Source organism: Castor canadensis, chromosome X, assembly GCF_047511655.1.
Source record: "Castor canadensis chromosome X, mCasCan1.hap1v2, whole genome shotgun sequence".
In the NCBI taxonomy this organism is placed as follows: domain Eukaryota; kingdom Metazoa; phylum Chordata; class Mammalia; order Rodentia; family Castoridae; genus Castor; species Castor canadensis.
The window spans coordinates 81651460-81679367 of NC_133405.1; the positions used below are offsets into that span (position 1 = coordinate 81651460).

Genomic DNA, 27908 nt, shown 5'->3' on the forward strand with positions numbered 1-27908 from the left:
GACAAATCTAGAAAGTGAGTTATGAGAGAATTTCAGAAAAGTCAATGTCGTGAAAAACCTAAAAGGTGGGAGGACAGTTCTAGGTACATGTAAAATATATTTAATGTTTGAACTGGGAGAGGATCCAGAATTGCGGAGGGCAGCAATAAAAGACACTGAGACAACTGGGTAAATTTCAGTAAGATCCAAGTATTACATATTGCTAAATTAGTATTAATTTTCCCAGGTATGAAAAGAGTACTGTGATGTTGTATGCCTGTTCTTAGGAGATGTGTGCTAAAAATTAGGAATGAAATACCACAATGCCTATAATGTACTTCTAAATGGTTCAGAAAAAAAACTTTAGGTATATAAAGATGAAGCAAATGTAACAAATGTGAACTAGTGAAGAGTATATTATACACTTTGAAGTATTCCACAGGTTTGCAATTGTCGAACTAAAAAGTTAGGGGAAATTTTTTAAATGCCTCAATTTTATCATCTATTAAATGCTTTAAGGTAAAAACATAGTTTATATGTCTCCCCAATCTTTTAGATGGTTTATTTTCAGAATACTCTGAGATTAGGGCCCTTGCAAATGCTACAAGTACCTGGAAGTAGAATATGAAGAGAGAATTAACATCTTCTGCCATTTACTACACCAGGCACTGTACTGTATGCTTTATAATCTCATTTTAACATCACTATCCTGGTTCTAGGCAGCGTCCCATGCCAGTAATCCCACCTACTCAGGAAGCTGAGGCAAGAAGACCTTGTGATCTTCAAGGTCAGCCTGGGAAACATATTAAGGTCCTGTCCCGAATTCTGGAAAAAAAAAGGTATAGGGGGGAGTTGGGGATGTAGCTCAGTGGCAGAGAACCTGCTACCACCACAAGGCCCTGGGGGGGGTTCAATCTCCAATACCAAAAAACAACTCTAGTAAGGATGGTTGTATTTTGAAAATATGGAAACTAAAATTCAGAAAAGTTAGGTAACAATGACCAAGGGAAAGCAGTGTGCCTCATGAGGGCTGTAATTTTTATTACTGGCAACAAATACTGAGGAAAATCCATCCAAGTTCCTATACCATCATTTCCACCTCAAAGAACACACCACATTCACCCTTGCCACTCACCATCATCAACCTCCAATGGATCTCTCTCACAGCACTCCCTTTTTGCTATCACTTACCTCTCAATTAGCTGTTTCCCCAAGACAATCTTGGTCCCTTCAACCTTGATAAGTTCTTCATTATCATTAGGAATGACTGTCTTTTCTAACTCTTCTTCTTGCTCCTCTGTCATGGCAACAGGGTTAGAAGGTGGGGCATTTGTTTGATAATAAAGAGGGCAGAATTTGTTTGTTCTCATGTGTCCAATGGCACCACATGCTCCACATTTCAGCTGCAAAAGGAAAAATACCAACATGTTAAAGAGATAAGCAGGTTCAAACATGTCATACACAAGCAGATATGTGCATGTATGTATGTGGGGGTGAGGCAGGAGATATACAGGACAGCTCCAGAACTTTTGCTCTAATAGAATTGCTATGTACCTATCAATAGAAGCCACTAACTGGGTGCTCATGCCTGTGATCCTGGCTACTCAAGAGGCAGAGATCAGGAGGATCATGGTTTAAAACCAACCTGAGGCAAATAGTTTGAGACCCCCTATTTTTAAAAATCCAGTACAGGGTTGACAGAATGGTTGAGTGGCAGAGCACCTGCCTAGCAAGCATGAAGCCTTGAGTTCGAACCCCAATACCGCCCAAAAAAAAAAAAAAAAAAGAAAAGAAAATTTTAAGAGAGTCTGGGGCTGGGGCTATAGATCTGTAATAGAGCACTTGCCTAGCACACATGAGGCCCTAGGTTTCATCCCCAGCACCAAAAGTATATGATTGTGTAAAAACTGCATCAAATCTATTTCAATTACTAGAAAATATGTAAGATGAATTACACCCAATAAACAATGGCACTAGTTGAGTGTGACTTTGTCAGTACCACTCACACTAGCCCCAGTAATACCCAAATAGAGAAATCAATTCAAACTAGTTTTCCACAAAACTTCTCTTATCTTCAGTAAGGGAGGATGACAAAAGTTAAAAGAAAGAGTATGCTTTCTTCCTTTGCTTTGTTAGTTGTAATCATGCCACAATATACTTTTTTTTGAGACCAGTTGTCACTATGTGGCCCAGGCTGGCATTGAACTAGCAATCCTTCTGCTTCAGCTTTGAGTGCCAGAATTGTAGGCATTTGCCACTACACCAAGCTATTACCTTTAGGTCAGGACGCTCCTTCATTTTTTTGGGCTTCTTCTCAGGAGGACCCTTAAGCTTCTCCTTTTCCTGGTTGCGTTTAAGCCTCCTCAGCTGCTCCTGAATCCTCCGCCGTTCTTTTCGCATCTCTTCTCGATGCTGTTCATCAAAAAGGGCAAATTTTCGACTGAACAACAGGGAGGGGGGGAAATCACAGGACCATAAGCAAACCTCAACCAAAAAGATTATCCTGACAGCTAACATCACAAAACTAAAGTAATTCATCCAAGCTGAGATAAAAGAACTACCTGTTATTCTCATCTCCTTTGCTAGTTAGCCCTCATCTTCAGAGAGAGAGTTAAGTCCTGAATAATCTGTAAGATTTTTGTTTTGTTTTGTTTTAGTTTTTTTTGAGACAAGAGTCTATGTAGCTCAGGCTGGCCTGGAACTCATGCTCCTCCTGTTTCTCAAGTGCGGGAATTACAGACATGCATTTCCCTAAGATTTTTGCAAATCCACAACCACAATGCCAAGAACTCTGGTGGACTATGGAATTTTCCTGGTGATTTGGCTCTGTTCAAACACAAAGATCTAAAAGGCAAGATGGTTCCCCATTGCGACAGACTTTCAAGGACAACTGTGCAGAATCCTATCACTAAAGCACACAATTCATCCCCACCATTATTATTCTATCACACCTGAACGTGGTCAATCAAACTCACATGAATTCCTCATCTTTTGTGGTCCGAATGCGCACATAGGCGTCCATGACAGCTGGCTTTCGGACAGTCTCACAGCGAACGTATTCTTTCCCCTCTTCATCTTGAAATGTGCGATATATCTTGAGACAGCGACCAGTGGCAGAGGAGTTAAGGCTAGTCACAGAAGCTGTGTCATCATCTCTGTGATTGTTTCCTGATGCCGCTGAGCCTGCTGCTGCAAGGTAGAAAAAGATTTCCAAACATTCCCCCTACCATCCAAATGGCAGCCATTTTCTTGGGGTTGAGTGCAAAAACTCAACATGTTACAAAACTTATGTTTCTACAGAAAACAAAAGTTACCACCAACCCCAAGATTAGACTGGTTTGTCTTTTTCTAACTTCATTTTACTATTGCCAATTTCTGTTTCTGTAAGTACAAAAAACTTCTAAAAATATCTCAAAGAACTATGGGTTTGCTATAGGAGATAGCAGATTGGTAGGTATATTGCGAATCCCCTGAAAAAAGGGCAATAGGAAAGTTCAAGCAGGAAGTGGTTGATGAAAACACCCAAACAAGCAGTCAGGAGGAAAAAATTACACCACAGAAATAAGTCCAGAGTTTTAAGGCCTAGTGTATGCTTCTCAAACTTTAATATGAATAGGAATCACCTAAAGATCTTTTAAATAGTAGATTATAATTCAGTAGGTTTGGAGAGAGGCTCAAAATTCTGCCTTTCTAACAGATTTCCATGTGATGTAGATACTGTGGTCCAAGACCACACTTAGCATTGGTTGAAGGGCTATATCACATCTTTACAAAATAGTCAGAACAGTGAAATTACATAAAACTTTTACAGAGAGGGAGAAACAAAGGTTAAACTAGTATGAATGAGAATAATCATTCAAATGTTCATCTTTAGCCTTTATCCTCTCCATATCTACATCCAAGTTTCCAACTGCCTGCTTGGCATCTATACTTTGAAGTGTTCTCTTTCTAAACCTACTTCTTTCTCTGAAATCAATGGAACCAGTATCTTTCTAGTAAGTCACAATGCTATCTTAAGGAGACATTGAGTTCTCCCCCTTTTTATCTCCCAATACCTACAGGACAAACCCAATTATAGCCATTATCCATCATCCTCACCATCAACTTTTGTCATTTTTGGTTGGTGATTGTTAACTTTTAGGATCTAAGACTACTCTGAAAATCTTCTGAAAGCCATGAAATCTTCTCAGAAAATGCACATTTGCATGGAATTCTACATGTTATTTCAGAGGGTTCAAAGGAAACCTCCCAAACTCATCTACAGATTTTGTATTAAAAACTGTTACCCTTTAAGATGAATGCCCAGAAAGCTCACTTAAAGTTACAGCATTGATAGCCCCAGCTTGGCCAGGTACCTGATACACACAAAGGCAGTAATGAATTTGCACCATCTCTTCAATTTGTCCCCCACAGACAAACCTAGAGTCCAGTTTGCAAAAATCTTTCTACCTCATCTACAGGCTTTTTTCTGCCTGTAGATATACTCATTGCCTTTTTCTGCCTCCAGCTTTGCCTCAGTTATACTCTGCAGTTATTTATGCTCCTTTTTTCATCCTTCTCTTTCTTGTCTGTCTGTGAAGTCACTACCCTCACCCAGTAGCATCCGCTGTAGTTCCTTCCGCTCCTGCTCCTCCCGTTCACGTGACAGCTGGGAGCTGGTTTTCTTATTCTGCAACATGTTCTCAATATTCTTTCCCATTTCTTCAAAATCACTGTCTTCAGCTGAGCTGCTGTCTGTGTCAGTTGATAAGACTTCAGTTGATGATAAAACCCTACAAAGAAAAACAAAAAAACATTAAGACCAGAGGAAATACAAAAATGTATAAAGAGCTAAAGAATACCGAGAAATCAACCTTAAAAAGGCATACACAGAATTCACTAAGACATGGAACCCTTAACAGAAAAAGCTTTACAAAGTTTTCCTAGACATTTAGTCAATAAGGCCAAGTTTTAAAAATTGTAATTGCTTCAGAATTCCTGAAGAAAAGCTGAGAAGTAAATCACAGCACACAGGCTATTTTTTGTTGTTTTTTGAGACAAGGTTTTGCTATATAATCCAGGCTGGCCTTCAGCTCTCTCACTCCTTCTGCCTCAACCTCCTGAGTGCTGGGATTATAGGTGTGTCACAGGTCATTCTCTCACAACTAAGTCTTAAGAAAAAACCCTGTTACCTGTTATCTTTGTTAAAGCTGCCAAACCCAGCCCTAGTAGGCCCTAAGAGCTGCCACAGAACCTAAAGATCAAGCCTATCACCTCTTGATATTCAAGTTCCTTTGAAAGGAGCAGGTACTCTAGTAGCAGTATTTCAGACACTGACCTATTAAGTTGATACCTGACCACCTAGTCACATTTTAGGTAACCTCCTCTTCATTATAAAACAGTATCTAGGGGATGCAGATATAGTTCAGTGATAGAGCACTTGCCTATCATGCACAAGGCCCTTAGTTTGATCCTCAGCACCACAAAAACAAAATACATCTGGGATCCTTCCCCTTTCCAGCTTGAGCTTTCTGCAGCAGTAAAACATACTTGTTCTGTAAGTCAAAGATGCGTTGACATTCCTCTTTGTAACGCTCTTGATGCTCAGCCACAGAAAACCTCGAACCCCGGGCAAATTTACTCATGGGCCCCTCTCCAGAACGGGCCTGTTCTGTTGACATTGTGCGTACCACGTCAATAACTTCCCAGCGGGACAACTTTTTAATCTATGAAACAAACACACATACACACATACACACACACACACACACACACACACACACACACACACAAATCATTTGAAGATTTCAAAGAACAAACCAAAGTCATGATTAGGTAGACTTAAAAAAAAAAATCCCAAAGCAAAACCTTAGGAAAACTAACCCTGAAAAATTATCCAGTATCTACTATAGTCTGCAGCACAAAGTTCTCCAGACATTTGATATTTTTTGGGGGGCAGAACTAAGGGTTGAACTCAGGGCTTCATGCTTGCTAGGCAGGCACTTTACTGCTTGAGTCACTCTACCAGCCATTTTTTGTATTGGGTATTTTTGAATGATAGGGTCTTAACTATTTGCCTAGGCTGGTTTCAAAGTTGGATCCTCCTGACCTCTGCCTCCCATGCAGCTAAGATTACAGGTGTGAGTTCTTTTCATATGGCTCTTATACTTTCGCTCTATATACATAGCCTCTAGGAATTCCTAAAATTTCCTCTTCTACACCAACCTCTTCCTCAGGCACACCGAATTTTCGCAAAAGTTGCTTGGCATTTTTCAAAGAAAGGCGACGAAGGTCTGCATCTGTTCCTGTTACTGTCTTCTTCACTGGCTGAGGTTCCTTATCATCCTGCCTCAAACAAAAATAAATGACAATCCTAAGAACTTGAACTCCTTATAGTAGGCATCTATGTCACTCTGCCATCCCAACCACTTTCCAGGCCCTCCACTCCATTCACCGCCACTCCTCGATTCTCACTTCTTCCTCCTTTGATTTTTGTCCTTCTAGAAATTCAGACATTCTCACCTTTTGCTGGGTTGGTTTGTTTGGAATCTTCACATAGGAGAATCCTTCACCACAGCCTGTTGGATCTGCAACCCCAGTCACCTCCAGGAGACATTTGCCCTTCATGGCAGCTATGAAAGCTCTTGTGGTGTTCCAAGGGGCAGTGCGAACCTGAGGTACAGAAAGATTCTCAGTGCTATGAAAAAACGCTTGTTCTATGCTTAGCCACTACCTAGGAGGACAGAAAAATTACAATGAAGAATCTCATGCTCTTTAGATGGTCCAACAAAAGTCAGTGATTAATTATGGTTGCCCAGTACTCAAGCTCTGTTCTTTCCTATGGTACTTAAATCATGGTATTAAAAAGGTCAAGAGCCCAATTAGGGTAATGAATATGAAAATAGTGGTATCCTTCAGTCTCACATCCCTTGGGCTTCACTGACTGTGAAGTAGTGACACCCCCAACCCTCATGATGCTCAGTTAAGACTAATGACTGCATTTGACTGTCCAATTGTTCAAATGGCTTCTTTAGAATGACCTACATTACTCAGAATAGATGTATTCATTTGTAAATCATTGTCCCCAGCCCTAGCAGCACTAAACCAAAGTCCTTTCTATCCTTGCCACTGGCTTGGTCAAAAGATATTTATCTACTCCACAGAAGAGAGAATTAAGATGTGCTTCCCCACACAAACCAGTCAAGAGTATACATAATTAGACAGATGATGGTCAATTTGCTATCCAAGATTCAACCTTGAGGGCTGGCAGAGTGGCTCAAGCAGGAGAGAGCCTGCTTAGCAAGCATGAGGCACTGAGTTCAAATGCCAGTACCACCAAAAAAAAAAGAGAAAACAGATTCAACCTTGAAGGCTAATTAACATAATTAAACTAAATCCTCAGATATCCACTCATCTTTCATTCTTATCTCAAAATGGAATACAATGCTACTGATACATAAAAATTGTTCTTTTAATACATAAAAATGGCACTTATAATGAGTACCATGCAATGTTTACATACATATGCATACAGACACATACACAATGTGTAATGTTTCAATCAGATTAAACATATCTCTTTAAATATCTACCCTCTCTTCTGATCTCATTTTCTGCTTCTTTTTACAGTCATTCACTTATTTACCAAGTATTTATTGAGTATCTACCACAACAGGTAGTACTTCCTCACAGACCTCACGTCACTAAGGGAAAAATAAATTGCCAACCAAGTTCAGTGATCATCATCCGTACCATGATAATAAAGTAAAAGATAACCAGGTGTGGTGCCACATGCTTATAACCCCAGCACTAGGGAAGCAGAGGCAAGAGGATCAAAGGTTTGAAGCCACCTTGGGCTACATACTGAGTTCAAGGCCAGCCTGGATTATGTTGTGAGGCACTGTCTCAAAAGACAAAAACAAACAAAAAAGAGGTGCAGTTATGTATACAAAGGAGAGAAGGATAGCCAAGTATAGTGGGGCATGCCTATAATCCCAGCATTCTGGAGACAGAGGCAGGATTATCAGTATAAGGCCAGCCTGGGCTACACAGAGAGATCCTGTCTCAAAAAACAAAAATATTGGCTGGCAGAGTGGCTCAAGTGGTAGAGTACTGACCTAACAAGTGTGCAGCCCTGAGTTTAAACCCAATATTGCCAAAACCAAACATACAAAAATGTAAACTTATATGTGTGTATGTATATGTATATAATACATACACACATATATATAATAAAAAAAAGGGAAGAATGATCATCCAATCTGAACTCAGATTGAATATTGAGATCAAAAGTAAGGGAAAGCTTCTAAGACAATACAATTTACAAAAAATTTAGAGGAGTGGCAAAACAAAAAATTCCAGGCAGAGGGAATTAACAGTTGAAAATCTCTGTTTAAGTCAAGAGAAAAAAATGAGGAAACTGAATAAACTTCACTGTGTTTGGAGCTTAGAAAATAGGTGATTAAAGGTCAGTGTTATATGTAAGACTCAAATCATCAGTAACTTTGCCAATCATGTTAAGTACTTCATTAAAAAAAATGAGGTTCTGTGGTTGGTGGAGTGGCTCAAGTGGTAAAGTGCCTGCCTAGCAACTGTGAGGCCCTGAGTTCAAACTCCAGTACTGCCAAAACACAAAAATTCTTTTTCTTCTCTGTTCTTTAAGGTCTTGCTATATTACCTAGTATGGCCTCAAACAATCCTCCTGCTTCAGCCTCCTGAGTAGCTGGGACTACAGACACACACATTGCACCTGCTTACAAAATTGCAAATTAAAACCAGATGAGAGACTACTTCATATATTCCAGGGCTATTTTTGTTACAAAGGGAAACAATAAATGTTGGTGACAATGTAGAAAAATTGAATCCTTCCTACATTGTTCTTACCAATATAAAATGGTGTGGCCTTTGTAGAAAAACAGTCTGATAGTTTCTCAAAAGGATAAACATAGAATTACCATATGACTCAGGACTTCACTTTTAAGAATTTACCCGTGTAAAAACAAAGTATGAAATAGATTTATTTATAATAGCCAAAAACTGGGAACTAAAGGGTTCCTCAAAAGTGATTAAAGAAATTGATAGTCCATACTATACCACAAGAGAAACAAGTTACCAATATACATAATAACCTGGATGAATATTTTCACCAAATGATGCTGGGGGAGTAGCTCAAGTGGTACAGCACTTGCCTAGCAAGTTTAAGGCCCCAAGTTCAAACCCCACTGCCGCAAAAAAACCAAAAAAAACTGGATATCCACATTCAAGTAAAATAATATAGTTAGACCCTTACACTTCATGACATATACATAAATTAATTCAAAACAGATCAAAGGCGGACATGTAAGTGTTAAAACTATAATACTCTTAGAAGAAAATACAGGGGTAAAGCTTCATGACATTGGATTTACTAATGATTTTTTTGGATATGACACCTTAAAGCACACATAACAAAAGTAGAAATAGTCTGGGGATGTTGTGCTCCCCAACACTGAAGAAAAAAAGGAAAACAATATGAAATTGATTATCAAAGCATGCATCAAATGATACAATCTGGATTGTATCAAGTGGTAGAATGCATACCTAGCTTAAGTGTGAGGCTCTGAGTTCAAACTCCAGTATTGCCACAAAAAAAATTGGGGGAATGACATATGCACTCATTTTGCAGTAGGCATTTCATCGGTATAAACACACGTCAAATCACATAGAACAGTATATTACAAATACATGCATCCTATTATATGTAAATTTTATCTCAAGCTATTTCTTTAAAAAGGATGAGTGAAATATACTTAACATGATGGTGTATGCCTATAATCCCAGAACTTCGGAGACAGAGGCAGGAGGATTTTGCACTCTTGACCAGCATGGGCTACACAGTAAAACCCTGTCTCAAAAAAAAAAAAAAAAACAGCGTAAAGCCTTACTTCATCATCAATCTTCATCTGGAAATCTTCTTCATTTTCTTCTTCTGGAGCAAAAAAAGACTTTTCCCCATAGCCAGCATCCTGGAAAAGGACAATTCCATGCATAAGTAAGTCAACTGAAAAACATGAAGCACAAGTTTTACTGAATACCAAGTACAGAATATCAAAGCATATTTTGCACTGAGAGTAGAAAAGTCATAAATGTACCTATGACCTTAGACTATTAAAAGATATGGTACATTCCTAGGAACTTACTGAGCTGGAGATATAGCTGAGTCTTGGAGTACTTAACAGAAGTGTGCAAGGCCCTGAGTTGAATCCCAGAACTTACTAGCTGATACATGAATAGTTAAGGCCCATTAAAAAACTAAACAAATAAAAAATAAGTAAAAGTAAAATAAAAGATAAACTGAGAGGCTTACTAACTCAGTGGGACAGAGCTGTCCTGTCTCACCAAGTTGAGGTTCCCCGTATTTTCTACTTTGGTCTTATAAGAATACTGTGCTTCTCTAAACCATGTATCAAGCCTCCATCATCATCCATGCCCACCTGGGAGGCTGACAAACACTGTCTCTACTTGCAAAGATTAGAGTTACCACTCAAATAGATGGCAACCGTTTTCAAATCAAAACAATATACTTCACTGAGCCTTCACACTGATATTAAGCTACACTGTAGTCATCCCCAGAATTGATATAAACATGAAGTACCTCATACAGTTTGAATTTTTTATTTGTAAGTAAAAATCTAGTAACCATTATCTGTAAGCCTGAGAAAGAGTCTTCTCCATCTCTAAAAAAGAACCATAGGCATAAGCAGTACCTAAGAAGAAGGTACTCACCTTCAGTCGCTGCTCTGCAGCTATCATGCTATAATAAGCACAGCACTGCTCTGGGGATACCATAGCTCTGATCTCCTCTTCCGTTGGTAAACGAAAATCAGACTTCAGCACCCACCAGTTTGAGTCCATCCCTGAAAAAGATATAGAGACTGTTCTGAATTCTGAAGAACTGATACTCATCGACAGTAATAGGACAGCAAACTCACACTGAACCAGTTAATGCCCTAGGTGGTTAACAGGCCTAACTAGCTACACTTAGAATGTCTGTTCAAGAAAATCCCTGCTGCTAGGTCTCCTAAATCTCACATAAGACATCCACAACAGTAACACAGAACTTCTTAGCAACCAACAATCAAAAAAGCAATTAAAGTCACCACAGTTTTATAGGATTTGTTACCTTTTTTTTTTTTGGCAGTACTGGGACCTGAACTCAGGGTCTCATGCTTGCTATGCTGGCACTCTACCACTTGAGCCACTCCGCCAACTATCTTCTTTTATTTTTTGTGGTATTAGGGATTGAACTCCAGGCCTCACACTTACTAGACAAGCGTTCTACCACTTGAACCATTCTGCCAGCCCTGTTTTTGTGTTGGGTATTTTCAAGATAGGATCTCCTAAACTATTTGCCCAGGGCTGGCTTCGAACTGCAATCCTCCTGATCTCTGCCTTCTAAGAAACTGGGATTACAAGCGTCAGCCACTGGCACCTGGCTATCTTCTCCTTTTGATGGCTGTCAATTTTTTTTTTATTAGTTGTATGCTTATCCTTTAAAATGAAAACCATCCATAACTCTTTTGAGAGAATTACAGACAAATAACTAGTCAAACTGACAACCTGTGCGTTTGAAGTCAGCACAGAGCTTTAGCCTCTTCCTGATGCTGCTTTCTGAATGGGAAGGAAAGGCTTTTTTTATATCTTCCATCCGAATTCGTCGTGGCCGATCTTTACTCTTCCAAAAGAGTCGGTAAATAAAAACCTGTCCAACAAACCAAACGTATGTTAGTGAGTAAAGGACAGAAGTCTTTACCGAAGTCCCTTGCACTTCTACTAAGCTCTGATATGTTTTTACCTTCCCAATGTTCCCCAAAATCCACACACTTTTCATGTGCAACCTGCACCCTCGTCCTAATGATATTCCATTCTTACCTGTAGAAAGTCTCGAATATGTGTATTGGCCCTTTTGGAGTTGGGCCCAGGAACTTCAAACAATGGGCACTGCTGGCCAACCACAAAAATATCTACCAATTCCCGAATATAGTAACCTTGTCTTGTCCGAATGATCAGGAAGTCAGTTTCTGGCATCTTATGAAGATAAATTGGAGCCCGAAAAAGGTTGTTTTCAAATGCCTAACAAATGTAAAAATATAAAAATTATATAGAGAGAACATTTAGGAAATCCAATAAACTAATGAGAAAGGAAAATCAAGCTTGTTGCTCTCCATCTTCATTAGGTGATTTAAGATCTATCCAATAAAATAAATTATCATATGGAATATCAAATAAGATTAGATTCTTTTTTTTTTAGCCACTATTATTTCAGAATCTCAACAAGGAAAAAAATTAAATGAACTTCTCACCGGGCATGATGGCTGAATCTTGTAATCCTAGCTACTCAGGAGGCAGAGATCAAGAAGATCAAGGTTCAAAGCCAGCCCCAGGCAAATAGTTCATGAGACCCTCTCAAAAAAAAAAAAAAAAAAACCAAACAAAAAAACCACAACGAGAAAGGGCTGGGGGAATGGCTCTCCTCTAGCAGAGAAATATCAAGAATAGTAGGGGGACAATCCTCAAACTTGATAGGAGGGGTTAGGGATGTATTTCAGTGGTAAGAGCATATCCTTCGCATGCATAAACAAGGTCCTAAATTCAATCCCAGTACCATATACATACATGCATGCACAATGTGCACACATACAATCGAAAAGAAAAAAAATAAAAAGACTAGTGGGACACAGAATAGAGATGTAAAGAACGAAGAGAAAGTGGACTCTGAAGATGCTTTAGGAGAATAAACAGTAGTAAAAAGTGGGATAAACTAGGTACAAGACAAATGGTTAAGACTGCCAAGAGAAATGGAGGTGAAAAACAGGGAAGATGGTGCTAGAGATTTTCTCACACCACTGTGAGCCTCTATACTTTGCCTTGTATCTGAAAAAGCTTTTACCAGAGGACTTTCTATACCCATCAGAACAAAGAAGAAAAAGAATTATTTCGCTATAGCAGGACTGCACAATTCAAGTGTGGTCCAATACTTATAATGAACACAACTAATTATGATAAAAAATGTACCAATTATTTTTTTTGCAGTGCTGGAGAATGAACCCAGAACCTTACATGTACTAGGCAAGCACTCTACCACTGAGCTACATCTCCAGCCCCAAAATAAATCAAAGTTTCACATGCAGGATTTAAAACCTTCATAAACAATGCTGCATTATTAACCCTAGATTGACTACCCTATGCCATCCAGGTATCACTGAGCTTACCACTGTGTATTTTCAAAAAACTATTTTATATTTAACCAAAAAATAATACAATTAGAGGCCAGTAGCTCACATCTGTAATCTCAGCTACTTGGGAGGTAGAGCTTGGAAGGATTAGTTTGAGGCCAGTCCAGGCAAAAAGTTAGTAAACTCCCATCTCAACAAATAAGCCAGGTGTGGTGGCGCGTGCCTGTGGTCCCAGCACCTGCCTAGCAAGCACGAGGCCTTGAGATCAAGCCCCAGTACAGCTCTCCCCTCCAACGCCTCAAAAAAAAAATGAAAAAAAATTTGGGAATTTCTTCCCATTACTTGATTAATGAATAGTACCTCAATCAACTAGAATTAGTTCTTTCTGGACAAACTAGCTTTTCATCTCTCAATTTCTTTAGAAAAGAATAAAGACAGAGAAGAATTTGTTACCTGTAGTAATTGGCCAGGGTGGAGAGAGCCCAGGAAAGGAGATGTATGGCAGTAAACAGTTTCCCCATATTTACAATCTGGGGCTCCAGGATCTTTTCCAGGTTTCTACAAGAAACATAGCAAACTCAATTAAAATCACAAAATACAATCTATAAGCCTATGTGTAATATTCCATAAGCATGGCACTAATTAATATTAACTAGAAAAAGACACCACTTTTCTCCCAAAAAAGAGAGTATGAAAACACAAAATACGTGTTCATAGATTATTACTAGATATGTAAGTATAGCTATATTAATATCAAAAGTTTTTTGAGCAGAGACTAACTCACCCGTTTGTAGTAGTTTTTTATCTTGGTTGCCATGCCAACTTGCATCATTAAGGGTCCATTTTCCTCACTGTATTCTGCAAGAATAAGATCTCCATCTTTGCCTGTGAGGTCCTGAGGTGTGCGCATAAAAAACATCTCTCCACCACCTGAAGCTTGCCTCTCTTGTTCTCTCATCTACAAAGAACAAAGAAAATAAAATCCAACTTCTGACAGGACAATAACTACGCATGCTGATGTCAATATAAGACAAATACCCAAAAATATTTAATCTTGCTATTTTTCAATTTCATTATGAAAATTATTCAATGTACTAGTGAAACAGAAAGAACACCTATTATCCCACTACCTAAATATAACTGTTTATATTTGCTCATATTTATCTATAATTATCTTTCTATAGATTTCAACAAAACACTTTTCAAAGTTGCAGTCATCAACTTTACTTTCATATGCATCTTCTAAGAATAAGGACATTCTTCTAAATAACCAAAATAGTCTTCTATCAAATCTGAGAAATAATTCCCTAATAGAATCTAATAGCCAGTACATTTCCCCAGTCTGTACCCCAATTCTCTGTAACTTTTTTCTAACCATGGTTCAATTATACCTTAGCCTTCTTTTTGATGTGCTTTAGCAAAGGCTGGACTGAGTGGGGACCTGGCTGAGACAGTGCCCCAAAAGAGTACTTTTTCAGAGGCGGGCGATGGAACTGCCGGAGTTTGATAGGTCCCATGTGTGTGGGAAAGAAGGGCTGCCGTAATTCCACAGCAGGAATTGAGTGCTAAAACAGGAAACAGAAGATTTAAAATTAAATACTAACTTTATCCCAGGCAAAATTTAGACATATCCTCCACCAGAACAAACAGAAACAGGTCCCCTTCCACCAGAGAAGATACTATTTGTACCTGGATAATATTCCCTCCAAAAGTACCACGAAGACCCTGTTGCTTGGGGTAGTAATACTCATCATTAGAGAGATTCCATGGATCTTTCACTTCTGGCTGAGACATGTTCTAATAACAGATCATCAAATAAAATAAACTTTAGTCAGACTATCCTTCTCCATTATCTTTTCTTGCTCTTCTAAACACCAAGTCCCTTTATCTTCACAGACCTGCTGTGGTTCTTCCTTAATGACTCCTGTTTTCCCTAAGAGAATTCGACTCTTCTTCAGAGATGATTCTTTCTTACTTTCCTTGGAAGGGGAATTAGAAGTGGCCTCTTCCTTCTCATCAGGAATCTCTGAGAATGAAACAAAACTGACTCTGAAATTGCCATCTCTGAAAATTCACATTTCCCACTGACATCTTTGCAATTTTTTTTTCCAAGTGTCAGGCTACTAATCATTCGAATGTTCATGGGTCAAAACACTGAGCCCAAACATAACCTCTCTTCTCTCTGCTACCTACTGACACAAATGTGTCACAGCAGTCACACCTACAAAGCCTCTAAGGGCAGATGCAGTTCTTTAACTAGATCTCTCTCACCCCACCCCAGACCACTTCTAGTGCATGATTCACTCTAATGAAACTTTATGCCTGACCATCAATTTTTTTTAGCATTTCACTAACAGAACTAAACATTTCCATGTTTATCTTTGATGTTGAATACATATTAGAGCTGATTTAACATGTAACTTGGGAGAAAATTGGACATTCTCCACTGAATGGATTAAAACAGAATGTAAAACTACAAAAACACTTAAGTGTGAGTTCTAAATTATGGTAAACAGAACAATAAATACTTTGTTATTTTCTCTAATTTTTCAAGATGATTGTAAAAATTTTTTTCATAATATGCACAACCATCTTAAAGGTGCTACTTTCCAACATTCCTACATGAGTGTTCTCTGAACACCACACACACTAGAAACTGACAGTCACTACTCTGCTATCTCAAACTATTTCCTAGTATTTTCAAGTTTTGACCTCCAATCTTTCTGATTTTCTCCTGCCCTTTGACATTAGCATCAACGTGTTAAGGATGGACAAATAACACTGGCCTCTGCAAGTAACATACCCAAAATGAGGTTTTCATCATTGGGATCAAGTGTCAAAACAGGAGGCTCCAACAGCCGGGGCATAGCCTGAGCATCCCAAATGATATTGTCCTCCCAGCGTCCATACACCAAATCCTCATTGTCAATGGGAAAAATGGAGTACCAAGGTTTGTCATCATCCAGAGTGGCTGTAAAACCTACCCAAAACAAAATAAAACCTAGCTCAAACGGGAGGAGAAAACGGTAACAGACAAAATATTTATGCCCCTTTCAGCCATGAATCTAGCAAAAAGAGAAGAGAGCAAATGTTAGTAGTTAATTAGTTAATAAAAAGAAACCTACTAGGTAAGATGTATCTCACACCTATAAAAAAATGCTGCAGCTGGTGGAGTGGCTCAAGTGGTAGAGTGCCTGCCTAGCAAGCATGAGGTCCTGAGTTCAAACCCCAATACCACCAAAAAAAAAAAGAATGCTGCAGACAAAATAATCCTTGCAATATTGTTTATAACAGTTGAAGCTTATAGCCTAAATGTTTAGTAAGGGACTAAATTATGGTGTGATAAATATATCAACAATAAACGGTAGTAAAACACATTAACGAATACAACAATTATTGATAAATAATAAAACATTCATATAAGAATACTAAACACACTCAGGAGGCTGAGGCAAAAGGATCGCAGGTTTGAGGTCAGTCTGGGATACATAGCAAGACTGTCTCAAAAAATAAAAAAGAGCTAGGTGTAGTGATTCACACCTGTAACTCCAGCTACTCAGGAGGCAGCGATCTTGAGGATCAAGGTTGGAGGACAGTCAAGGCAAAAAGTTACTGAGACTCCTGTCTCAACCAACAGCTGGGAGTGGTGACAAGTACCTATCAATTCAGCTAAGGCAGGAAACATAAACAGGAGAATCAAGGTCCAGGTCTTACCCTATCTCAAAAACAACCAAAGGGAAAAGGGATGGGGGGGTGTGGCTCAAGTGGTAGAGTGCCTGTCTAGAAAGTGTGAGGCTAAATTCAACCACCAGTACCACCAAAAATATTACATACAAATAAAAAAAAGGATATAACGCAACTAATCAAGTATTTAAGTATAACTGAAGGGGACTAGGAAAGAAACTTTTTTCTTAGATTTAAAAAACTAGACATTTTTGAGCCAGGTGTGGTGGCACAAACCTATACTCCCATCACTCAGGAGGCTGAGTGAGGCAGGAGGATTGAGGGGTTCACAGCTGGCCTGGGCCAAATAATAAGACATTAGACATTTTGGAGTTTTTTCCAAATTATAAAAGAAATTCTGGCTAACTGAAAAACTATACAGAAAATATAGAAAAGTATAAATGAACTAAGCTGTCTGTAATCTTACAAACCAAAATTCACCACTGTGAATTCTTTAGTGTATTATCTCCATTTTGGGGCTAGGGAGTGGCAGTACTGAGGTTTGAACTCAAGAGATTCACGTTTGTAAGACAGGCACTCTACTGTCATTTTGCTGTAATTATACTGTAGATAAGGTTTTGCTTTTTGCCCAGGCAGACCTGGACCACTACCTCCTATTTTAAGCTTCATGCATCACTGTGATGACAGGCACAGGCTACCAGTGACTGACGAGTATCTCTCTTAGTCGGGCTTTGTGACTGTCTTAGTCAGCTTCTTTTTCATTTTTACAAATAGGACATCAAATATGCTGTTTCATATTTTGTGTTCTTTCCATTTCACATTTCCCATGTCACTAACCATTTTTGTGAATAACTTTGAAAATAACAGAAAAACAGTATATAAAACTGTGCATATAGAAATTAGCTCAACTACATACACATAAAGAAGACAAAAGATACCAGGCACCAGTGGCTCACACCTGTAATCCTAATCCTAGGCAGAGATCAGGAGGATCGTGGTTCAAAGCTAGCCCAGGCAAATACTTCAAGAGACTGTACCTTGAAAACACACATCACAAAAAAAAAAAAAGAAAGGCTGGTGGAGTGGCTCAGGGTGTAGGCCCTGAATTCAACTCCAGTACTGGAAAAAAGAAAAAAAAAAGGCGGGTGCCAGTAGTTCACACCTATAATCCTGGCCATTCAGGAGGCAGAGATGAGGAGGATCACAGTTCAAAGCCAGTAAGGGCAAATAGTTCACAAGACCCTATCTCAAAAAAATAAAAAAAAAAATCACAAAAAAGGGCTGGCGTCTGCTCAAGGTGTAGGCTCGGAGTTCAAACCCCCATACCACCAAAAAAACCAAAAAAATGAAAGAAAATACCCAACAAAAAAAAGGGCTGGTGGAATGGTTCAAGTGGTAGAATGCCTGCCTAAAAAGAAGAAAATATTTGATAATCTCTAAATAGATTACCAGTGATTTTCTTTTGACATTGTACTGTATTTTCAAGATGTTCTACTTTAAGCATGCCATAGTTTTCTAAAACCTACTTAAGAGGAAAAGCAAATTCTAGAATTGCAAAGGGGCTTTGGAAACAAAACTATACTATTAAAATAAAGCATCATTATAGTTCAAAAAGATCTTTCACCTCAAAATAGCCTTCACATTTTCCTAGTAAGAAACCAGAGGGTGAACGTGGTGGTTCACACCTATAATCCTAGCTACTTAATGGATGGAGATTGGGAGAACTGCAATTCCAAGAAGTTAGCAAGACTCCACCTCAGAAAAAAAAAAATCTGGAATTCCAAGATGGCTAGAGGTAGGAAGCAGAAAGCGACCCTCCTATAGTGAAATCTTGGAGAGACGCTGGAGACACACTTTGCAGGCATAATCACCGAGAAAAGGCATAACTTTGACTCCTCCACATCTCCAGCCAGTGCAGAGAATCTCCACTTCACGTTAAACGGAGAACCGAGGAGGCCCCCGGGGCCGCCAGTGGCCGGCGCCGATTCGGCTTGGGAAGACGCGGACCAGCTTACTGTCGATTAGTACACTAACACTCCCTGTTTATACCTTTGAAACTCTCTTGTCTGATACCTTGTTCTGCTTTCTCCCTCTTGTCTGTATATTTGTTTTCCCCTTTTCTTTAACTCCTTGCTTTCCATCTCAGCTCACTCTTCCATTCTAAATATTACCATTGTTATTATTACAAGCTAGAAAATACTTAATTACACACAGTACAGGGACAGTAACAACACCAAGGACAATGACAGGAAGACAGAAAAAACAAGGAAACCAGTTTCCCCACAGCAAAAAATTAGTACAGGAACCAGAGGGGAATGAAGAGAACAGAAACTCAGGGCCAGACTCCAACAAAATGAAGATAAACTATGCCAAAGGACCCAATGAAGCCTACAAGAATAATTTAAAAGACGACATACTACAAGTACTCAATGAGAATTTTATAGAGATGATACTGGATAGGGTCAACCAAAATGTACAGGAGACACTCAAGAAATTCCAAGACAATAAAAATAGAGAATTTGAAAAAGCAAAAGAAGAAATAAAGGAAACCATAGAAGCACTGTATAAACACCAAAGTGAAAGAGAGAACACAATGAATAAATGGATAAATGAACTCAGGACAAAAATAGACAACAATAAAGAAGAAAACAGCCAGGATATGGAAAACCTCAGAAAAAAGAACGAAACAGAACTGCAAAACAAAACGGAAGGCCAATCCAGCAGAATAGAACAAACAGAAGACAGAATCTCAGAACTTGAAGATGAAATGGTAATTAAAGGAAAAACTGAAGAACTATTAATTAAACAACTCAAGACCTGTGAAAAGAAAATGCAAGAACTCACTGACTCCATCAAAAGACCAAACTTGAGAATCATGGGCATCGAAGAAGGAGAAGAGGTGCAAGCGAAGGGAATGCGTAATATATTCAACAAAATAATAACGGAAAATTTCCCAAATCTAGAGAAAGATATTCCCATACAGATGCAAGAGGCCTCCAGGACACCAAACAGACCAGATCAAAATAGAACTACTCCACGACATATCATCATTAAAACAACAAGTTCAGAAACTAAGGAAAGAATATTGAAGGCTGCAAGAGAGAAAAAACAAGTAACATACAAAGGTAAACCCATCAAAATCACAGCAGACTTCTCAACAGAAACATTAAAAGCAAGAAGAGCGTGGGGTGAGATCTTCCGGGCACTGAATGAAAATAACTTCAACCCCAGGATACTCTACCCAGCAAAGCTGTCATTCAAAATAGATGGAGCAATAAAAGTCTTCCATGATAAGCAGAAACTAAAACAATATGTGACCACAAAGCCACCATTACAAAAGATTCTGCAAGGGATCCTGCACACAGAAAGTGACACCCAACTTAACCATGAAAAGGCAGGCAGCACCAAACCACAGGATAAGAAAAAGCAAGACAGTAGAGAGTAATATCAAGTTAGGTACACACAATCAAACCTTCAAACAACTAAGACAACTAAATGGCAGGAATCACCACATACCTATCAGTACTAATGCTTAATGTTAATGGACTTAATTCACCCATCAAAAGACACCGTTTGACAAAATGGATTAAAAAAGAAGATCCAACAATTTGTTGCTTACAGGAGACTCATCTCACCGACAGAAATAAGCATATGCTTAGGATGAAAGGCTGGAAGAAGATTTACCAAGCCAATGGCCCCCGAAAACAAGCAGGAGTAGCAATACTTATCTCTGACAAAGTAGACTTCAAACCTACATTGATCAAACGAGATAAAGAAGGACATTCCATACTAATAAAAGGGGAAATAGACCAAAAGGAAATAATAATCATCAATCTGTACGCACCCAATGTCAACGCACCCAATTTCATCAAACATACCCTGAAAGACCTAAAAGCATATATTAACTCCAACACAGTGGTTGTGGGAGACTTTAACACTCCATTATCATCAATAGATAGGTCATCCAAACAAAAACTCAATAAAGAAATCCAAGATCTAAAATATGCAATAGATCAAGTGGACCTAGTAGATGTCTACAGAACATTTCATCCAACCTCTACACAATATACATTCTTCTCAGCAGCCCATGGAACCTTCTCCAAAATAGATCATATCCTAGGGCACAAAGCAAGCCTCAGCAAATACAAGAAAATAGAAATAATACCATGCATACTATCTGACCACAATGCAGTAAAAGTAGAACTCAACAACAAAAGTAAAGACAAAAAACATGCAAACAGCTGGAAACTAAATAACTCATTACTTAATGAAGAATGGATCATCGATGCAATAAAAGAGGAAATTAAAAAGTTCCTAGAAGTCAATGAAAATGAAAACACAACCTACCGGAACCTATGGGACACAGCTAAGGCAGTCTTGAGAGGAAAGGTTATAGCCATGAGTGCATATATTAAAAAGATTGAAAGATCCCAAATCAATGACCTAATGATACATCTCAAACTCCTAGAAAAACAAGAACAAGCAAATCCCAAAACAAATAGAAGGAGAGAAATAATAAAAATAAGAGCTGAAATCAACGAAATAGAAACCAAAAAAACCATACAAAGAATTAATGAAACAAAAAGTTGGTTCTTTGAAAAAATAAACAAGATCGATAGACCCCTGGCAAACCTGACTAAAATGAGGAGAGAAAAAACCCAAATTAGTAGAATCAGGAATGCAAAAGGGGAGATAACAACAAACACCATGGAAGTCCAGGAAATCATCAGAGACTACTTTGAGAACCTATATTCAAATAAATTTGAAAATCTAAAAGAAATGGACAGATTTCTAGATACTTATGATCATCCAAAACTGAACCAAGAGGAAATTAATCACCTGAATAGTCCTATAACACAAAATGAAATTGAAGCAGCAATCAAGAGTCTCCCCAAAAAGAAAAGTCCAGGACCTGATGGATTCTCTGCTGAATTCTATCAGACCTTTAAAGAAGAACTGATACCAACCCTCCTTAAACTGTTCCATGAAATAGAAAGGGAAGGAAAACTGCCAAACACATTTTATGAAGCCAGTATTACACTTATCCCAAAACCAGGCAAAGACACCTCCAAAAAGGAGAACTATAGGCCAATCTCCTCAATGAACATTGATGCAAAAATCCTCAACAAAATAATGGCAAATCGAATTCAGCAACACATCAAAAAGATTATTCACCACGACCAGGTAGGCTTCATCCCAGGGATGCAGGGGTGGTTCAACATACGAAAATCAATAAACGTAATAAACCACATTAACAGAAGCAAAGACAAAAACCACTTGATCATCTCAATAGATGCAGAAAAAGCCTTTGATAAGATCCAACATCATTTCATGATAAAAGCTCTAAGAAAACTAGGAATAGAAGGAAAGTTCCTCAACGTTATAAAAGCTATATATGACAAACCTACAGCCAGCATTATACTTAACGGAGAAAAATTAAAATCATTCCCTCTAAAATCAGGAACCAGACAAGGATGCCCACTATCTATCTCCACTCCTATTCAACATAGTACTGGAATTCCTAGCCAGAGCAATTAGGCAAGAAGAAGGAATAAAAGGAATACAAACAGGTAAAGAAACTGTCAAAATAACCCTATTTGCAGACGACATGATCCTATACCTTAAAGACCCAAAAAACTCTACTCAGAAGCTTCTAGACATCATCAATAGCTATAGCAAAGTAGCAGGATATAAAATCAACATAGAAAAATCATTAGCATTTCTATACACTAACAATGAGCAAACGGAAAAAGAATGTATGAAAACAATTCCATTTACAATAGCCTCAAAAAAAATCAAATACCTAGGTGTAAACCTAACAAAAGATGTGAAAGACCTCTACAAGGAAAACTATACACTTCTGAAGAAGGAGATTGAGGAAGACTACAGAAAGTGGAGAGATCTCCCATGCTCATGGATTGGTAGAATCAACATAGTAAAAATGTCGATACTCCCCAAAGTAATCTACATGTTTAATGCAATTCCCATCAAAATTCCAATGACATTCATTAAAGAGATTGAAAAATCTACTGTGGAATTTATATGGAAACACAAGAGGCCACGAATAGCCAAGGCAATACTCAGTCAAAAGAACAATGCAGGAGGTATCACAATACCTGACTTCAAACTATATTACAAAGCAATAACAATAAAAACAGCATGGTACTGGCACAAAAACAGACAGAAGACCAGTGGAACAGAATAGAGGATCCAGATATGAAGCCACACAACTATGAGCAACTTATCTTTGATAAAGGAGCTAAAAATATACGATGGAGAAATAGCAGCCTCTTCAACAAAAACTGCTGGGAAAACTGGTTAGCAGTCTGCAAAAAACTGAAACTAGATCCATGTATATCACCCTATACCAAGATTAACTCAAAATGGATCAAGGATCTTAATATCAGACCCCAAACTCTTAAGTTGATACAAGAAAGAGTAGGAAATACTCTGGAGTTAGTAGGTATAGGTAAGAACTTTCTCAATGAAACCCCAGCAGCACAGCAACTAAGAGATAGCATAGATAAATGGGACCTCATAAAACTAAAAAGCTTCTGTTCATCAAAAGAAATGGTCTCTAAACTGAAGAGAACACCCACAGAGTGGGAGAAAATATTTGCCAATTATACATCAGACAAAGGACTGATAACCAGAATATACAGGGAACTTAAAAAACTAAATTCTCCCAAAACTAATGAACCAATAAAGAAATGGGCACGTGAACTAAACAGAACTTTCTCAAAAGAAGAAATTCAAATGGCCAGAAAACACATGAAAAAATGCTCACCATCTCTAGCAATAAAGGAAATGCAAATTAAAACCACACTAAGATTCCACCTCACCCCTGTTAGAATAGCCATCATCAGCAACACCACCAACAACAGGTGTTGGCGAGGATGCGGGGAAAAAGGAACCCTCTTACACTGTTGGTGGGAATGTAGACTAGTACAACCACTCTGGAAAAAAATTTGGAGGCTACTTAAAAAGCTGGACATCGATCTACCATTTGATCCAGCAATACCACTCTTGGGGATATACCCAAAAGACTGTTACTCCAGAGGCACCTGCACATCCATGTTTATTGCAGCACTATTCACAATAGCCAAGTTATGGAAACAGCCAAGATGCCCCACCACTGACGAATGGATTAAGAAAATGTGGTATCTATACACAATGGAATTTTATGCAGCCATGAAGAAGAACGAAATGTTATCATTCGCTGGTAAATGGATGGAATTGGAGAACATCATTCTGAGTGAGGTTAGCCTGGCTCAAAAGACCAAAAATCGTATGTTCTCCCTCATATGTGGACATTAGATCAAGGGCAAACATAACAAGGGGATTGGACTATGAGCACATGATAAACGCGAGAGCACACAAGGGAGGGGTGAGGATAGGTAAGACACCTAAAAAACTAGCTAGCATTTGTTGCCCTTAATGCAGAGAAACTAAAGCAGATACCTTAAAGCAACTGAGGCCAATAGGAAAAGGGGACCAGGAACTAGAGAAAAGGTTAGATCAAAAAGAATTAACCTAGAAGGTAACACCCACGCACAGGAAATCAATGTGAGTCAATGCCCTGTATAGCTATCCTTATCTCAACCAGCAAAACCCCTTGTTCCTTCCTATTATTGCTTATACTCTCTCTACAACAAAATTAGAGATAAGGGCAAAATAGTTTCTGCTGGGTATTGAGGGGGGGAGCGGGAGGGGGTGGAGTGGGTGGTAAGGGAGGGGGTGGGGGCAGGGGGGAGAAATGAACCAAGCCTTGTATGCACATATGAATAATAAAAGAAAAATGAAAAAAAAAAAATCTGGGTGTAGTGGCATGCAGCTGTCATCCCAGCTATACAGGAAGCTAAGTAGGAAGATCACAAATCAGGCTGGCCCAGGCAAAAACACAAGACCCCATCTCAAAAATAACCAAAGCAGCTGAGTGCTGGTGGCTCACACCTGCAGTTCTAGCTACTTGGGAAGCTAAGATCAGGAAGATAGTGGTTCAAGGCCAGTCAGGGCAAATACTTTGTGAGACCACATCTCCAAAATAACCAGAGCAAAATGGACTGAAGGTGTGGTTCAAGCAAAATAGCGCCTGCCTAACAAGCATGAGGCCCTAAGTTCAAACTCCAGTCCCACGGGGAAAAAAAAAAAACCACCACCAAGACAAAAAGGGATGGGGGTATGGCTCAAAGCAGTAGAGACCTGCCTAGCAAGTGAGAGGCCCTGAGTTCAAACTCCAGTACCACCAAAAAAAAAAAAAAGAACCAGAGCCCATCCTGCCTTAATCAGTAAGGGAAAACAAACAACAACCTATTACAAACCAGAATCAGGGCTTAGCTCTGAAACATTTCACTATCCCTCAGCAGCACAAAAGATCACAGCTAAGGCTACTTAGAATGACAGAGATGAAGGGTGGTGTGCTAGTCACAGCTGACACAGAAGCACACCTTGCTGAACATTGTAAGCCATGGCATTCCTAGTCATACTGGAAGGAAGCCAGCCTGCCAAGCTTGCACGCTGAGGTTTTGTCCCTTTGTGTTTGACATCCTCCCCATCCCAGATGATATCATCCTCCCAATGCAGTTGTGTCACCATCAGGAAGTTTTCATCAGCCAGGAGATCGATGCCATTGCTTTCCTTAAGTTTTCTGAATTCCTGTAGAAACAGGGAAAAACAAATCCTTGATCAGTCACTGGGCAAAGTAATTGATTCCAAATCCCAAACTAGATTCATCAGAAATATCAAAAGTGGTGCTCTACCTGAGAAAACTACCTAATGATGAAAAATATCTGCCTGCTCTCTCACTCCTAGTTTGGAACAATACTCATTTCACAAACAAAATCCTTAGAATATGGCCTAGTTACCAGGTTGGTACACCATACTAGGGTAAAGGCACAGACGCCTTAATCTCCTACCAAAGTAATCCTACCCAGAATCTACCAAACTGAAAAGTAATGTTAGTAAAACTGATAGGGCCCTGAGCACATTGATTCCTTTCATACATACCAGAGTAGCTTACCTCCATCGTTCCACATTTTATCACAGGTTCATGTTCAGTCTTTCTCAGTTTGAAGCCATAGTCAAACCCACTTCCATCTTCAGGGACACCCAGCATATCATACCACAGTCGGGCAGGTCCATAACGCCACTCAGCCACTCTTGGTTTGGTATCCATGACTTTATCTATATCTCCAGTTGACTGAGAAAACTTAGACTCCACAGGAGCCATCATAGTGATCTGTAACAGAGCAAAGTAGTAGAAAGGGGGACTATCCCTATCCCAGAGAGGAAAACTTTAAGGAGCCATGATAATGATTTTTTTTGGTGTGTGGGGGGGCAACTCAGGGCCTCACACTTGCTAGGAAAGTACTCTACCACTTGAGCCACCCTGCCAGCCCTATGAGGATGAATCTTAAACAAGAATCTTCACCTGAGGTTAGGCTATAAAAAAATAGAAGTAGATCATGGCATGTTCTGCCTCTTATCAGAACCTTCCTCTTTAACAGTGTCTCACCATTCTTGTGCCTTACCCCTAAGTCCCATGAATACTTTTCCATTACGGCAGGGACATAGGCGCCACTGGATTTAACTCATAATTACTCATTGATAATTGGCACAGAATTCTGTCTTATTTGTTATTTCCAATTTTGACATAAGCTAAGGAAAACTCTTTTCACTCCCCCTTGTAGGCCTTAATCCCAGGTCTCTATTTTGCCTACTTCATCATCAGAGAGACACTGCTCTGGAGGTGGTGGTGGAGCGTAATCATAGTTCCACAAAGACTTCTGATTGACTTCTAATTCTACAGAGCACTCTGCCTCCTGGATCTGCTCTTCCTGTATCAGCTCACGGTGCTTCTTTTTCCTCTTTCTCCGAGCACTCCGCCAAACAGATGGGACGTTCTTCCCTGGTCCAAAAAGACGTAAGAAGCGTAACACCTACAACATAAGATACATTATGATGTCGGCAATTCAGTATGAGGTATGAAAGCACCACCATTCAAGTCTGTTCATTGACCATTCAGATCATTCTCTCAAGGAATCTATTCAACTGTAGAGGAGTAATCAAGGAGTTGCTGCACTGATTTATAACACCTACCACAAAAGTGGAAAAGTGTCCCTTAGTAATTTGGACTAGTTCTTTTAAGACAACAGAATAGCATAAGTCACATTGTCTATGAATATATACAACTCCAAAAACAAAACAATTATATTGTCAAAACAATTCTATGCCGCTAAGGAAATCCTTAGATCTTCTACAATTCAGCATCATCTTTTTTTATTTTTTTGGTCTGTATTGGGGCATGAACTCAGAGCCTCATGCTTGCTAGGCAGGCACTCTACCACTTGAGCCACTCCGCCAGCCCTTTTTCGAGTTGGGTATTTTCAAGATAATGTCTCTCGAACTAACAGAGATTCTACTGATCTCTGCCTCCCAAGAAGCTAGTATTAGAGGCATGAGCCACTGGTGCCCAGCCACATTCAACATCTGAACAGAACTCAGTACCTGGAAGAGGTCAGTGGTTTGCAATATGGGCATTCTCCACAGAAAGTACCTTGCCAGGCCGAAATTCTGGAAAAAGTTCTGTAACACTCGGCAACAGCTTGGTGGCATCATGCTGCATAATCCCCGCCAAAGGTAGAGTCAGCTTTCCATCTTCAGATTCTGCCTGTGTTGCTTCCTGAGGTCCCATTTCAGATTCTGAGTCAGAGGAACTACTGAAGTCCACTTTCTCTGAGGCCAAAGAGGAAGGGGCAATGATGGAGGGCAAGATGATGCCTTCTCCATCTTCAGACACTGCAACAAGGAAGAGAAACCCTTTTGGCATGTAACTGTAAGTATATTTCCTAAATTCAGCCAACACCCACTCTAGGCTATATGCACAGCTCAATGGCGGGGGATATAGTCCCAAGCACCCAGATCACTAGTATGCGACCCAGAAAACTCATCCAACTCAATTTATTTCCCACCATCCCAAACTCACCTTATACCTGGTACCCTAGGGTTGTGATAAGAGAAAACAAACACTATTACTGCTTTCCATAAGTGATC

At 39.2% G+C, this 27908-nt stretch overlaps 1 protein-coding gene and 1 non-coding gene across 12 annotated transcripts in view; both read right to left on the reverse strand.

Annotated features, from left to right (window-relative positions):
* The window catches only part of Taf1 (TATA-box binding protein associated factor 1), an 80413-nt gene that overhangs the window by 44754 nt on the left and 7751 nt on the right, over positions 1–27908 (reverse strand). For 8 of the 11 annotated variants that reach the window (XR_012444295.1, XM_074062938.1, XM_074062937.1 and 5 more), the window contains exons 5-25: positions 27412–27653; positions 26576–26794; positions 25876–26094; positions 25304–25511; positions 15976–16152; positions 15071–15198; positions 14862–14969; positions 14564–14737; positions 13957–14130; positions 13626–13730; positions 11869–12069; positions 11557–11698; positions 10723–10853; positions 9882–9962; positions 6481–6630; positions 6184–6303; positions 5509–5684; positions 4573–4751; positions 2955–3168; positions 2254–2419; positions 1171–1382 (exon numbers count right to left, since the gene is read on the reverse strand). Coding sequence is in view for 10 of the 11 variants with exons in the window: in XM_074062938.1 (XP_073919039.1) it covers positions 1171–1382; positions 2254–2419; positions 2955–3168; positions 4573–4751; positions 5509–5684; positions 6184–6303; positions 6481–6630; positions 9882–9962; positions 10723–10853; positions 11557–11698; positions 11869–12069; positions 13626–13730; positions 13957–14130; positions 14564–14737; positions 14862–14969; positions 15071–15198; positions 15976–16152; positions 25304–25511; positions 25876–26094; positions 26576–26794; positions 27412–27653 (3526 nt within the window). In the remaining variant the exon portion in view is untranslated. The remainder of the gene's footprint in view (positions 1–1170; positions 1383–2253; positions 2420–2954; positions 3169–4572; positions 4752–5508; positions 5685–6183; positions 6304–6480; positions 6631–9881; positions 9963–10722; positions 10854–11556; positions 11699–11868; positions 12070–13625; positions 13731–13956; positions 14131–14563; positions 14738–14861; positions 14970–15070; positions 15199–15975; positions 16153–25303; positions 25512–25875; positions 26095–26575; positions 26795–27411; positions 27654–27908) is intronic. The other 3 variants (XM_074062941.1, XM_074062935.1, XM_074062933.1) reach the window with 2 other exon arrangements.
* On the reverse strand, positions 15284–15415 carry LOC141420173 (small nucleolar RNA SNORA17). The gene has a single exon (XR_012444846.1). It is a non-coding gene; the product is annotated as a small nucleolar RNA SNORA17 (small nucleolar RNA).